The sequence below is a fragment of the Patiria miniata genome, unplaced genomic scaffold (assembly GCF_015706575.1).
Source record: "Patiria miniata isolate m_02_andy unplaced genomic scaffold, ASM1570657v1 HiC_scaffold_3, whole genome shotgun sequence".
NCBI lineage: Eukaryota > Metazoa > Echinodermata > Asteroidea > Valvatida > Asterinidae > Patiria > Patiria miniata.
In genome coordinates, this window is record NW_024037069.1 from 8687379 (window position 1) to 8703506 (window position 16128).

General features: G+C 40.1%; 1 protein-coding gene across 3 annotated transcripts in view; it reads right to left on the reverse strand.

Annotated features, from left to right (window-relative positions):
* Positions 1-13293, reverse strand: part of LOC119737182 (glucose-6-phosphate 1-dehydrogenase-like) — a 33956-nt gene extending 20663 nt beyond the window's left edge. Inside the window, exon 1 of one of the 3 annotated variants that reach the window (XM_038211358.1) lies at positions 12983-13293. In XM_038211358.1, coding sequence (XP_038067286.1) covers positions 12983-13174 — 192 coding nt within the window. In that variant the 5' untranslated portion in view covers positions 13175-13293. Of the gene's footprint in view, positions 1-4984; positions 5056-9067; positions 9430-12982 lie in introns of those variants that run through there. The other 2 variants (XM_038211359.1, XM_038211360.1) reach the window with 2 other exon arrangements.
* Between the last annotated feature and the right edge of the window lie 2835 nt (positions 13294-16128).

The window sequence follows — 16128 nt, forward strand, 5'->3', positions numbered from 1 at the left end:
GAATCCAGCTGCTGGTCATACATGTATGTTGTGTCCTTGGGCAAGCCAATTCATCCCCACTTGCCTCTCTCCACCCAGGAGTACAAATGGGTGCCGGCATACATGTAGATGGGGAGTAACCTGCTATGGACTACCGGTAGCATCCCATCCCAGGAGAGTAGAAATATTCGGTCGTTTCATGCCACTGAAACTGGAGACAAACGCCGGCCTGATGGGCCACATTGGCTCATGACAGACTTAAATACTCCTTTTTAGAAAATAAAATGCTATGGATTCATATTTTTCACATTTGTCTCCACTTTATATATGGCCTGTACCAGTTCCGCCTCATTTTGCCAGATAGAAACGCCTCACATTTATGCAGCCTAACCAAGCCCATCAGATCTAGATAATGTACCGCACATGGACAAGCTTCACACAAGCTGCAGATTCATGCCGACATTACTAAGCAGGTCTGACGGACTGTTCAAAGCATTAAAATGTACAATGGAGGTTCACGCACTTCACAAAGAAATGGCCATGTAACTGAATGCCGTCTTTAATCTGGCATCATTTGTAACTGATATGTCTGCGCCAGGATCATTCCCCCAAACTAGATCACTGACATGACTGCTGACATTTACTACTCACTCAACACCCAGGACAGAAATGAACCGACATTTGTACATGTATGTACCGGTATGTACACTCAACTGAACTATTTGTGGCAATTGAATTATCTTAAAATTCTTCTTGGCTTGTACGCCTCTAATTTTTGGTGTGTCCTTTCAAAACTGTTTTCATGCCACGGAAATTTAAGCCCCTTTGAAAACAAAATGAAGAAAGAAAAAGCAAATCCATCAGTTCCAGTAATTCAGTTTATAAAATTAACATGTTATAAATTCATTGAAACTATAGGCATATGAGATATTATATTAAAGGAAACAAATTTTTTGCTGTTGCAGTAAATTTCAGAAACGGATGGATTTGGGGGTGGGGGGTGTTAGTAGTTTATAGCAACTTACACCGACGTTTTGTGTTTGTTGATACTGGGAATAATAAACAAGAAAAGCAATCATGTTCTTGTAGTCTGTTTCCCTGAAGGTGACCTCATCATAGATGAAAGATGTAAGGGAGCAATTTATAGCTGTCAGTGTCAAGGAATTGTAAGGTTTAGGGAATCAGTCTAGCTGGCTTGTACCCGTTTACGAAGAAAATGCGGACAAAGTATGATAAGTTTGGAGCAGTAGGCTACAATTTGAACAAAAAATCAAATTGATACAAAAATACAACTTTTCTTGAAAATGTCAGCACACCAGGTGCCATGAGACTATCATTCACTAACACCGTATTCGTGATAATTTTTTTTTTATGTCTGCAAATGTTGTGTATATAGGCCTATGTGCTTGACCGGTTCTAATTTTGTACGTTTAAAACCGGCTGGGGGGCCTGGATGACGCGAATGATTTTTAGAACAATTGAAAACACTTTCAAAACTAATAAATAAATAAAAATGTAACAAACCGTCCTATACATTCTTGATATCCTGGTACAGTATTTGGTTGGAGAGAGTCATATAACAAAAATAAGCTTAGGTTACGATAGTGAATTTGTCCATTATACACACAAGCGCTCTTATTTATTATTGGATAATAAATTAAATTAGGCACAGCACATGCACTGCAATTTGACAATCCGGGGAATAGCGAGCCATAGGCCTACTGGGTACCGTATTTTTAATTTAATCATAACTACGCTGTTCTTTTCAAATGATCAGATTAACTTACAAGGACCCAACATTTACAGGCATCTGTGAATTTATAGGCATAGCCTACAGTACAGTCTGAGAGATCAAATGCTATTGGAATTGAAGACCATGAAAAAGATTTTATAAAAAAAAAATATCATACATGTATTTATAATAATGCACAACCATTCGTGTTACGGGACATTGCATTTATATATGAATTATCATCAGATATAAGTGAAATTTATATGCTTTTTTTTTTTTTTTTTTAAATAAAAACGTGAAAAAAACCTCCCCCACAAAACATTTGCTAAAGTCAGAGAAAACTAAGGCGAGGCGTCATAAATAAATTAACCATTCGAACGCGTGCGCACGCTAGGAACGGGGCCTTTTGTTACATCTACCTCCCGTTCGCACGCGTGCTCACGGCATCCCGTTCCGAACGCGTTCTTATACAACAAAAGGCCAGTCACGGTCTGTGCACACACGAAGAGCTCATCGGCACAAAAAGTATCCGACAAATTTTCTCGTCGCTACAGGCTAGCCCGTACAGTACAGGGGGGACCTATAAAAATACGGGCACCTTGAACGGGGAAAGCAGTCCTTTGCAAACTTTACTATCAGTATGTAAAAACCTTGAATATTCGATTTATAATTCGCTGATCGTGTGTACAAGGCCAGTTTATAACATCAGTCAGCAAACTTCTTACAATGTTTAAACTTGTTTTTGTGAACATTATATGCAGTACCGTACCTGCTAATTTACATTTCCGTGCTTGTACCCAAAAAAAGAAAGAATACTCGCACTTCGTTTTACATAAAATAAGTGTTAAACGTCTCAATTATTTTTTGGGTTGGATACGATCTAGTGTAGTATGTCTGGTTTTCTCAATTTTTATTTTAAAACGACTTTATCTTCTTCGTCTGTTTTCATTTCTGTTCTTCGCATCTTTGTTGTGCTGCTCCCGTTCTCGCACGCAAAGGAACGGTTGATTAACATAACAATACCCCCTCAGTGAAGCTTGCCCAAGCACGATCTACGGAACGCGTTCTAAAAGCCATTCGGCACGGGAAGGAACGGGGGCCGTTCAGAACGGGAAGGAACGCGTGCGTACGCGTGCGAACGGTTAATTTATTTATGACGCCTCGCCTAATGTTATTGAAAAATTATTATTTTACACTTTATTCCAAATAAAAAGCGACCAAGAGCGTACATGTACTTCTATAGGGTTCAAAATATTTGCATAATTTTATGCAAGCGCTTCATGGGCTATTATAAATAACCCGTGGCCAATGAAGCGCTTGCATTAATCATGCAATGCTTAGAATTAGTGCTGGGCAAAGCATTTTATCTGCTGGTGTGCCACAGTCTTGTGCATATTCACACGTGTACACATTTTTAGCCCTTTAAAGGGAAAATACAACATTTGCAAACATCAAAAAATAAAACTACCAAATCATTTTGAAAAACCTTGCTGGACTGTTAGTGAATGATAGTGTAAAGCATCCTGTAAAATCATGGCACCTGGTATACTGTCATTTTCAAGAAAAGTGGTATTTTTGTATCAATTTCCAACGCTGGTCGGCCGACCAGCGTTGGAAAAAAACTGGCTTTTTTTCAAATACTGGCCCCAATTGACCATCGCACTTGTTTGCAATCGATTACACACCTATGAACGGGTACAAGCCAGCTAGACTGGTTCCCTGACCTTACAATTCCCCAATGTATGAAAACTTCTCTGTTTCTTCTTATATGGAGTCAGGGAACCAGACTACAGGAAAATGATTGTTTTTCTTGGTTTTTATAGCATTTTCGAACCCAAAACCTCAAAAAAGTCAGTGTAACTATATTTGCTATATATTTCCAACCCCCCAATTCCATCCATTTCTGAAAATTACAGCAAAAGCAAATGATGTATATTCCCTTTAACAAAAAACACTCCAAACCACAATTAACAAAACCAACTTCATAAATTTGTAACTCTGTGAAGGCCAGCTGTACAAAATATTGCCTGTGTACATTATTTTTTCCTCTTTTTGGTTTGTGAGTAGAAACATAAGAATTTGATTTTCCTTCTTTTATTTCATTGAATTAATTTTGTAAAAGGGTCATTCCATAAATTTGGGGTAAAATTTCCGTGTGTGTCCCTGTTACATCTGATGTAAGATTTTGCCAAATGCAGGACCAATTCTTTAATGTCGGTGCCGGCCAAACAAATACAAATAGTTTGAAGTCAATTATGGTAAATTCACAGATCAGGTGTAACGGGGACACACACAAAAAATCACGCTTTTGGACCCTAAACTAATGGAATGACCCAAGGCGTGCTGTCGCATCCAATCAGCGTAGATAATTTATCATCTTTTATAGTAGATATCTACATGTACAATCTCACGATATCAGGATTCTACCGTAACTTTCAAATCACAAATTTATACAAAGCACGCATTCAGATTCAGATGGCTAGAAGCAATCACCAGCCATGCCAACAGTCAAATATGAAGCAGTCGGGGCGGGAAAAAAATTTTTATATTTTTGGAGACTGCCAAGGTGATGCAGTGCCATACATGAGACTATCAGCTGAAATCACCAGTACATAGCACAGAGTCGTGACAGCGAGTGTAGGCCTACTACAAAAACATCCCCAGGCCAATATTATGAAAAAACGCTGGACCGCCAACACCCCTAATGGGTACAACGGAGTTCATTTTACCCGTAAATCTGGATTGCCTCGATTGATTTCCACACTTGGGTGGTTTGTGATTTCCTCCGGGGTCGTTTCCAATTTAATCAAAAAGAGACAGAGTTTTAGTATACGTACAGTACTGTAGGCCTACTACATGCTTCTCTGAAATAAATGTGTATGATGTATGTACTGTAGATACTATGTGTGTACACGTCAATTTTTTTGCAGCACAAATTTCAGAATATATTTTTTTCTTGTAAAATACATAAAATGGAGATTGATGACAGTGGAGATTAGAAATTGATGATTGCGGAAAACTAAAAAAAACAAACTTGGTAAACAAGTTGGACCAAAAATATCCAGACGTTTTGTTTCAACTTTCATACCGGTATAATCAGGCCCATAATACAACTTCCAAGGGTGTGACTTTGCGTTTAATGTAATCAAATAAGTGCTTCAAAGGTTTTTTAATGTTTAAAAGTCACATACCAGTACTTCTAGGGTTTTCCTTAACCAGAACTCCGAAGGAGACTTTTAAACAAAGTCATTCAGTTTTTAAACTGTCACTTACCAAAATGTTGAACAGTTTTTTAACACTCTAAAAGCTTTGGGTCATTACAAGCCACAACCGACGAGAGAAAGATTTCTTTTCTCATTGTGGCCCCAAATTTATAGCAAAAAGGCACCCATTCCAATTACAGAGAAAACAGGATTTGACCATGGGCATACATGTTACACTGTACGTGTACATACAGTACAAGACTCTATGAACATTGTACAAATTAACTCCAGAGTCTCCACGTCCTGGTTGTGTGGCTAGCAATGCGTGCACACACACCAAATATGATGCAGTACCCTAGTGACATGTCACAGCCTGGATATCAAGAAACAGGAATTTCCTGTTTGGGCTTTGCCAATATTGATGATACTACAAGTACACTGTACATGTACACCAACCAGCATATTTGTGTGCACTGTGGCCAAACATCCTAAAAGAGGGATTCCGGCCTGAAATCCCCAGAAAATTTCATGTTTTGGATTGTTTACTTGTAAATTTATACTATAATTTACAAGGTCTAGTTGAAAGGAAACTGACCTAACTAAACCCTGGTTGTTTACATTGGACGCGACGGAGTACGCATGCATACATTTTTCCTGTTGTTTTCATTCAATGTACATACGATACACATTGTGTGTGTCACATAAATTACACACAGCATCAATACACAAATGTGGTTTCTCACACGTCCGCAGAAGGCCACCATTGTGCGGCAGGATTCAAAACTAGCACTGAACAGCTCGATTTTTTTGACAAAATTGCGTACCCCCCCCCCCCTTGAAATTCGTTCTTGCGTGGTTCTCCCAAGAATAACTCCAAAACGCCCAGTTTGTGAAGGATGGTTGTGTGGGCGTTTATGTTATACTTTTGAATGACACTCTTTCCATTAATATCATCTTGTTTACAACACGTTTCGTAGCCCAATTGGGCGTATTCCAGGCCGTACATGTAAGTCCCTTTAACCCTCCTGATATTTAAAGGGACATAGAGGGAATTATTAATAATAATAATTATATTAATTACTGTGGCACATAGGCCTACATCAAACAGGTTATCATGGCGCGGCCATTATTACCCCTGCTCACTGGGCCAATGGAAACATTCCATAGACCATCTCCGCTCCCTGGGGAATTAATAATAGATTTCCAATGCTGGCACATTGGCACAGTCAGCTCAAAATCAAACACCTTCCCATCTCTACCCTCACAGGTACCCATTTACTCCTGGGTGGGGAGAAGCAATAATGAGTGACAAAGTGTCTCGCCCAAGGGCACGCGCACCACAAAGCACACACCCAGGTTGGAATCGAACCCACAACCTGCAGATTTACCCACAAGATCGTGAGTTCAATGCATCAAATCACGAGGCCACATTACTCCACAGTGTATAAATGACATCTAGCAAAACAAACAATCTAAAAATGTTGTTGTCTCAAGCAGTTGCAAATTTCCAGTTGTACTGATACAATGGGTCACACAATACAGAAAGAATAGTATTCACAACACAGGCACTATGTTCCAACCTCTACCTTCCACAGTGGCAGTGAACACAACCCAGTGACCTGATTAGAAATCTCTACTCTATTGAAGAGTGACATTTTAATTCAATAAAATGACATGCACTAGAACTAGCGTGAATGGTGTGCAGGAAATTGTGCATGCCGAGTGCTAAGGCCAGATGAAAGAAATAGTTCTGCTTCCAATTACATGGCATTTGAAAATGCGGTAGGTACATGTAGGTAGGGATTTTTTTTTTTGGCAATTTGTTTGTGTACGATCATATGGAGGTGTCTGCATGTAGTCAAGGGTAAAAGGTAGTCATTGATGGTTTTCAGGGTTTCTCTTCATTCCCCCCCCCATAAAAAAATAGGGTAAGGGCTGTCAAAATAGTATACTTAGTAGGTATGGAAAATGGAAGGGTATCCGGAAGCAGATTAAGTTACACTACATACATGTAGTACTATCTCATCTTATTTTTAAAAAAAATTATAAAGGGATTTAGCTGTGATTGAAGTTTATTATTTACAATTTGATGTACTGATTGTGGGCAACAACATTTCAAAAACTTCTAATACAAACACAGACAAAAATGACAATGTCTAGACTGTATTAATGTTTAATAATTACCGTGGCTTCCCGTAGCTAGTATGATGCATTAACACTACTAATAAAGGCAGAAATTTAAGTGGTATCAAATTGAATAAAATTAGTAAAAAAAGATCAAATAAGAACTTTGTCTCTCGTTAATTACCAAGGAACATGACCAGTAATTTGAGACTGAATTTTCTGCAATAACCTAACTTACAGTATCAATCATTGGCATGTGTTATTTTTAAAACCAGGAAATAGGGCCTATTTATTTACCAAAGTTAGCCTACATACTTAAAGCGAAAATACAACATAGTTTGCAAACATAAAAAAAATTTACCAAAATTTTTCGAAATACATGTACCTTACTAAGATATTGTTAAATGACAGTCTAAAGCACCCTGTAAAATTATGGCACAAGGTGTGAAGTCCTTTTCAAGAAAAGTGGTATTTTTGTATAAATTTCCAACAGTGGTCAGCTGACCACCGTCGGAAAAACCTTTTCAACTACTGCTCCAAACTGACCATTTTTCAGTCCAAATTTTGTTTGCTATATTGGTTACATGCAACCTCGTCCCCAGGGTGTCGAGCAGTACGCGCCCACCACTACCTGCTCTCTCACCCTGGTATTGGATCATTTGCATCCATGTGTGCAAGATTTTTGAACACGTAAGCAAATGAGGAACAGTCTGGTGCCTGGGTATGCGTTACACATTAGCGTTTGTTTTTGTATGCGGTGTCTTGGGTAAAAACAGAGTCGATTCGTAGCAGCGCGAGCACGGCGTGAGTTACGAAAACACGATTTTTGAAATCAAACTGTTACGATCTTATCGAGACAACATGCAGTATCATATTTCATATTTAGGCCTATATGAGCAAATTGGAAAGAAAAAATAGTATTTTCGAGAAGGCGTGGACGAATGATCGCGAAAACACACACTGCACGTTGTGAATAATAGCACCAAGTACACGATAAAAATCCATTACTAGCTAATTGCGGTATCCAATCAGGATACAGGAAGAAAGTTTCCTATCCAGGGCTTACTATTGGAAACGCGGTTGGAAATAAAGTAAGCACTGGGGACGAGGTTGGGTTACATGTTCATGGACGGGTGCAGGCCAGCTAGACGGGTTCCCTTACCTTACAATTTCCCAGCACCCATAAATTGATCCATTGTATCTTTAGTGGAGACTGGAGTCAGAGAACCAGAATATTGAAACATTTTTGTTTTTCTTGATTTTCCCAGCATTTTCGAAAAAACAAAACTTCAAACATGTCAGTGAAACAATATTTGATCTATACCGATGGTTACTATTTACTAACCCCTCAAATATTTCATTTCTGAAAACTACATGTACACGTACAGCAAAAGCCAATGATGTGCATTCCGTTTAAGGCTACAGCCTACATGTCCAAACTTATTTTTAAAAAAAATAATTAATTAATGTCCAAAAATAAAAAGGATCACATAAAACCCAAGGCCAACAGGGAGTATTTACAATTATTTAGTTTTGTGATAACTACAGCTTTAAACTGAATAGGCTACATATATGTCATGTATACATCACTAAATCTCCTGTCCAGACTAAATCTTGATAAACAAACTCTTCTTATGGAGCTATAGGCCCCTACATACATGGTTATCTCAAAACGACTGTTCAAACAAAGAATCCATTTCCTTCATTAGTGTAAGTTACTCTGCTTTTAAGTAACTCAAACCTCTGCTGAAGTCAAATTTTGAACTTGTTCCCTTGGTTTGATTTCATTGTGCCATACCCCAAACAAACCCATCCCTAGCCACGCCCACACTCAATATACAAAATGTATACATGTACATGTACGTACATTTGTACATGGTGTACAGAAAACTACAGGATACCGGATACTGTGATGACTGTCATGACTGTTGTAATACAGGTTTTTCTACTTTACAAAATACAACAATACAACATTGCGATCACACCTTTTGACATGTACAGTTTTGCGATTAAGATTCGTTCGACATACCTCTGTTGCTCCACTTTTTGCCATGCTGAATATTGCAGTGAACGATCACTATGCACAGAATTTCTTGTAAATTCTAGCAGACGTCGCTAACAAAACTGCAAGTCACTCCCGGTGTTGAGTGTGTACACGCAGAGTTGGTGATTATTAACCCGGCTGGACTCGGCTTGCTCTAGTACCGACTGTCTGTACGTGTGCAGATGGTTTTGTGGTACGATACAGGCAACTTTCTCGTAGCTCGTGCAACAAAATTCTGACCAGGAACAGACATCAATCCCAAAGATAACTGTCTGGTTTCATCACCCGATTCTCGATCTATATCTCATAGCCGGGTGCTTACTTCCTCATTCGACCCAGCCTAGTATGTAAATTCTATGTCCTTGTAATTGTACAGCTCGAAAACCTGCGATTGTTGACTTGCGATGGCACGTGTACTATGCATGTATGCAGTACGTGCAGTATATATAACGGGTTTATCAAACCTCGGCCCCGCGTGACAGTATCGGATCCAGGCTTCAAAATAACAATTGTTTTAAGCCTCTTCCTGACTCCATAGATCTTGCTTCCATCATCCAATATTTAGGCGAAATTCTTTGTTAGTTTGATTCCGACAGTGAATGTTTTCAAGTGGTTCTGGAACCGAAATGAAGCGAATCCGGAACTAAGCCGTAAGTTTGGAAATGATCAGTTCGAGGTACGGATGACCCGATTGGGACATCCTCCAATATTTTAGGCTAACATTAACTAGGAGCGTCTTTACGAAGAGGACCATGACCATCGCCGTTACATTTTAATGGCAGTGTCTTGCAAAAACCTCACCTTTCTGTGTTAAGATTTTTTCATTTTCTCCACAAAGATGTCCGTTATTCATGGGTATGTATTATTTTTTTTGCACCACATCTTTCGCCTGAGGTCGCTGTTCATGATAACAAGTACTACATGACACTGGACAAAGCTGGGCCGCGTTAACCCTTGCTCTTCAAAAAGAATTTTTTTTTTTTCTCTCTCTCCTAAGAAATTTTCGATTTGTATTTTTGTTTTATTCCAAATTTGATCGTCTGCAACTCCCTGGGAAAACAAGGGCTTTTATTTAGCGCACAAATGAGCCCGCCCGCCCTCTATAAGAGCCGAATTATAGCAGCCAATTGCAATAATTCGAATTTGGAAGGAAAAAAACTAAACGTTGCTGGAAGTTTGCGTTCGCTGTCTCATTCAAAAGTAACAACTTTTGTACTGCTAGGAAAATAGCAATTGGAAAAAAAACACTTCCGAGTCGATTCGAAAATATAATGTACGGGGAACACGACTTTAATAAGCCCTAGCCCTATCCAGCATTTTCTTTAACCCTGCGCAGCGTTTACAAAAAAACTTTACAACAACTCGTCAACTGCTGCCCTTTGGGCAGCAGGTACTTTCCCGCACTACGCAAGACCCTATTCATAGCAATACAACAAAAAGCCACGTGCCAGACAGTGTCCAGACAGTTGCCAGACAGTGCGCTGGAAAGACAATTGACTGGCGGCTGTGGTATGCAGTTATGAAGGGAGATGACTGTGTCAAGTTACAGGTCTTTGTTAATGTTTCAATGAGACTTGGCAGGAGGCCTGGTCGAAAGTTTGTTGACACGGCCTGGGTGTAGCCCGGGCTGCAAAGTTCATTGAACCAGCTTATTTGGCAAGGGTCGAATGAGGATTAGATGGAAGGTGACCGTCATTGGCCCTCAATTTTTTTTTTCAAAAAATTCGGTTACCTGGGGCCCAAAGGGCAGCAGGTCACTCTGCGCAGGGTGCAGTTTACGCTACAATTCACGTATTGGCTTTTTCGATCACTTCGTTTATTTTCTCCTTCGTTTCTACTTCGTTTATTTTCTCCTTGTTTTTTTTTTTTTTTTGCATCTTTCCCCACTCCCTCTTAATGATGGTGCAACTTTTTCGCGTCGTTTTCCTCGTGAAATAAAATTGGCGGATGCCAGAAGACGTTATAACCTTTGTATTACAATGTTTGATCTTTGCACCACATTAAGACCTGGTTTGTTTGATCATTTAGTTTAAATGCAATGGGCACATGCTTTATGGTCATCGACAGTGGTGTCTCCACTGGCCTTCGCTGATACGCCACTGTCGTTCCTGACATCAAGGTACTTCATCGTCCATAAGCTACGACGGGTTTTTTTTATATACCGGTACATATATATATATATAAAACCCCTAATTTACTTAATATGAGAAGCGGTAATTTAATGTCGTACCGTGATCCAGGGGCGACGGAACCGTGGGTGGCGGGCACTTCCCCCCTACCCAGATTTTCTCAGGCCAACAAAAGTGCCCCTCTCGCGGTTATAAAATATGTGCCCCTCGAGATGAAAACAAAACTGCCCCTCAATTAACGCATACGTATATGAAAGCATGATCGCGCGATAAGTAAAATTGTCTCCTCTCTTGTAATGCAAAAGTGCTCCTCAAAAACACAAGTGCCTCTCTCGCACCGTCTAGATGAAAAAAACTATACCCCTCGAAAGCACAAGTATATACCCCTCTCGCAATAACAAAGTTGTGCCCCTCCCGAGATGAAAAATGTGCCATCAAGAACAATAGTGCTCCTCTCGCGATAACTTCTCGAGATGGAAAACTGCCCCTCAAAAGCACAATTAGTGCGCCACTCGCAAGATTAAATTGTGCCCCCTCTCAAGATGGAAAACTGGCCCCTAAAAAAATAATAGCGCTCTTCATGCGAATGAACTAGCCATCAAAAGCAACAGTACCCCGACAAACATGGTCTCATAACTCGGTAAAAATGCACACAAAGAGCAAGATGGAAAATGTATTCATAATTTGTTCCTCGTCATATAAGTTTATAGCAAAATGAACGGGACCATCATCTATTATTCACTTTCACACAGACGAAGCCGCGCCCCTTTTTCTGAGCAAGTGGGCCGTTTTTTAGGTGTTGCCCCTAAGTGTGAAAAGCGTTCCGCCGTCGCTGCTGTGATGTTTTCGAACTTAGAAACAAAGTAATCGTTAAGTTCATTTCTATTATTTTCCCTAATCCAATTCGTACCAAGTGAAATAATCATTTTAAGTAATAATGTTTGACACTAGAGCCTAAATTTACTAGTATCAGCTGTAATTTTAAGAAAGAGTACCTAATAGTTGGTAGATACGTGCGCTATATAAGACTCCGATATTATTATTATATTAATTCAATATTAAAGCCATCACAATCTTTTCCCTGCATGCAATGACCTATCAATCATCAGAAAGCAATAACATGTTCTAGAAAATATTGAAGCATTATTTTACTCAGAAAACACTTTGAAATGTTTCCAGACCAGTCTCATGTAGGGTTTGTACACAGGGTGTCAAGTATGGAATTCTTTCCAATTTTTTTTAATGTCGGATTACACTTAGCAATTGTGACAATAGCCCAAACTACAGTTGTTAGTTACTGACAGTCTAGTCCCGACTGTAACTAAGCTGTAAATAGGTCAACCATTTGGACGACGTTGTGCATGACAACAAAACTGTAGGATGTCACAAAATTGTCACTATGCAAGCGCTATGCAGTTGAGCAAGTCGAGGGGTAAGCTAGGGGGGGGGGGGGTATACATAATTTGTGTGGGGATTTAGGGTTTGTTGGAGTGTAGTGATTTTAAGATATACCCCGGGGCCTACATAATTAGGTATTTATAATATACTTTGTTATATATAGTGTTGTCGGGCCCTATCATACGAAAGGATGGGCCGGACCCGGGGTATGACGTTCCCTAACACCTATTTTTACCCAATACCGATGTTCCGAAATCCTTATAGGGTTGGGGAACATCGGTATTTGGGGAACATAGGTATTGGGGAACATAATTATGCACCCGCCGGTCCCTCTAGCTGTCATGTTGTTCAATGCAGTCTTAGGCTCCTATACCTTTTCGGCCTCTGATGCCATTTCGTTGGGCGTTGGTTGGATGGATGTGGGCTGAAGGGTGGGCTGACTTGCTGGAGGTTGACTTGGTTTCTCTTCTCCTGATGTCGGCGTGGTCTTCCCCTGAGGAGGCTTAGGTTTCTGTTGCTGCTTTTTCTTCTTGCCAGAAGACGCACTGTTGCCCATAGGGGGCATGGATGCAACGAGACGGGCTGCACAGGAGCACCTTACGATACGTTACATATAGAACTCAATCGGTTACTGATCACAGCAGAGAAGCAGGCGTCATGCATGGGCAACTAAACTGACAAGTGCAAAAAGAGGCACACACAAAGAGATATTTGTTGAACTATTCAAAAGGCGCTGTGGGATATGCGGACACTTATCCATTCTACCGAGCTTAGCAACACTGTACACGAAGCTAAACACATGTCGGCGCCCCGTGGGTTCAGTATACAGGTGCACAATGCGGAGAAAATACAAAGGTCACTCGCGAAAGGCTTTTGTAGATATTTTTCATGCTTGAAAAAGCATGAAAAATAACCTTGTTTGAAGGCCGGGAATTTTTCTAAGCTTTGAGGATGTGCTGTGGGAAACCTATTGGCTTGGTTAATATCTAGCTTTAGCTGAAGGGGGAGGTGGATAGGTGGTTACTGAGCGGGGCGGGGTTAAAAAGAGACCGTCGTCCGAGGCAGCAGCGGCGTAGCCAGGGTTGTCATCATGGTGTGAGGAGGGGGAGGGGAGATGGATGTTATACAGTCGGGGGCAATTTTTGTTAAAGTCGTTAACCATGGTCACAAAGGACTCACACATTTCCTTGGGGGGTTGCATGGGGCGACGATATTTTTTTATTGGGGCGTGCGCCCCCTCCCGGCCCTTGGCTACGCCCCTGCGAGGTACCGAACAGACCCTTGACAGGCTGACAGCACCTACCGTGACATCACGACCGTCAAGGCCTAGCGTAACGCCCTGCCAACTTCACCAGGCTACCTATAGTCACGTGAAGCTATAATCCCGGCCAAAATGGTTGGGACGCTTGGAAATCAACCTTAATTAGCCTGCCGCGGTCATCTACTCTCCCGCTCCCCTGGTCAAAGTTGTTCTCTCCAGCTGATGGAGCATACACCGCGCAATGAGAGACACCATTGACAGGGGGGTTGGGGGCCCAGCGAGATTTGGCCAGATTGTAGTGACAGCAAGCATATATCAAGGGTCCGTGCTCAATGCTTAGATATGATATGCTATGAGTGTCAAGCCCAACGGTGCAATACAGCTGGAGGACACTACACCCACGCGGCAAGAAACGCAAACTAACCCGTATTGTAGATGGACCCTTTTATAAATTGAAAACATTATTTGCCGGTATTATTTAGGATTAATTTATCGTTTAGTAAATTAAGTGATTATTACATCATTCCTGTTCCACTTATTGAGTTTTCTAAGTAAGTGTAGGCTAGGATTATTCTATAATTAAGTTAATTGATGATTAACTAGATTATTTTGTGATAAATGTGTTAAATTATTCACTAAAGCCTTAAATATAATTGGTACTCTTAACGCTCTAAAATTCTTCGTATTAGTGACGTGAACGTTTTGGTTTCAAATCTACTTTCGTTGAAACGTCTCTCACGGTAATACAGATTTCTTGCAAGCTTAAATAAAGTCGTTCGCCTGGCGTAACATTCATCTCAATGGACCACCGTCGTTTAATTCTTTCAAATAATAATTCCCCGAGGCTTTTGCATGGAGAATTTGTAAATAATAAATTACTTAACAGAACGTTTCAGGAGAGTCTTGCAGAGTTTGCGCGAAGTTGTATGTGAGGGGAAAAGTCGGGAAAATCGTGCTGCGCTATTACTTGGGAAATGCAGTTGTAGAAACACCAAGTACACGTTCCCAAAATAAAAACCTCAACCACATAAAACTTTGAACTACACGGTCCACATAAAAACATGAACTACCCGTTCCACATAAAACTATCAACTTTAATACACGGTAGAGAAAAAAACCCACTATGAATAAGAACGTGTAGTTGATATTGTTATTTGAACAGGTTCATGTAGTTTTTTTGTTCAAGTAAACTTGAATCCTCGATCCTTAATGTAGATGAGGTGTTTATATACACGTTCAAAATACAATAAAGAAATCCAATTCGTTGGATTTTTTGTTAGCAGAGAAATGTACCCTAAAAATGACTGCTGTGACATGAATTTTTCTTAGGAACATACATGTAGTTTGTGCAACTTTTGTATAATGATGCTTTATTTAGTGACAACTTTGAATTTGTGTATTAATCCGCCTCGTCACATTTCTCTTCTTCGCAAGATTATTTTTTTAAATGATTAATGTTTCCTAATTTGAGAAACAAGGGCGGATCCAGGGGGGGGGGGCAAAGGGGGCCATGCCCCCCCCCCCAAAAAAAAAACGAAACCAAATTGTTTTTATGTGACATCGCAATAAAGGCAGGCAGTGAGTACACCACCATCTTTTCCTCAAAATAACATTGGTTAAAGTGGTCAGAAATTGCCTAAGATCGCACCACAGAGCATCTAGAATCCAAAAAAATTTCAGGGCCCTTAAGCGGGCCCCGAACCCCACGCCGTAATTTTTTTGACCCACTTTTTGGGGGGACCAACATTTTGTTTGTTTGCCCCCCCCCCCAAAAGGATTGTGTTCTGGATCCGCCCTTGTTGAGAAACAGCTCTAGTTCAAGTCAATTTTATCTCCAATTTTGATCATCATATTTGTTTTTTTTTAATATTGTAATGCCCTCTCTGTTTGTTGTTTAGTATGTGCAACTTTTTTTAATGAATGTAATTACCGCAATTCCGCTTTTGCCTGCTGTAATTGAATGAAAATAAACTATTTTCAAATTCAAACTCAAATTCATATAACGTGAAGATGATTCCCCCTTTTTTTTATTATAACTTGTGTTTTAAATTTCTGCTAGCAGAAAAGTAAGGGTTTTTTTTAAATGCAGTGTTGCAATTTCAAAAAACCTAAAATACTACTAGCAGAAAATGGGAAAATACGGTTGTCCACTTTTGACGCTCCATCTTTTTTTGGGGGGGGGGCGGAGGAGCTGGGTTGGGCTGGTACCCATCTTCCAAGTTCAAAATGGGGGCGCTCTTCAAAAATGACCATTATTA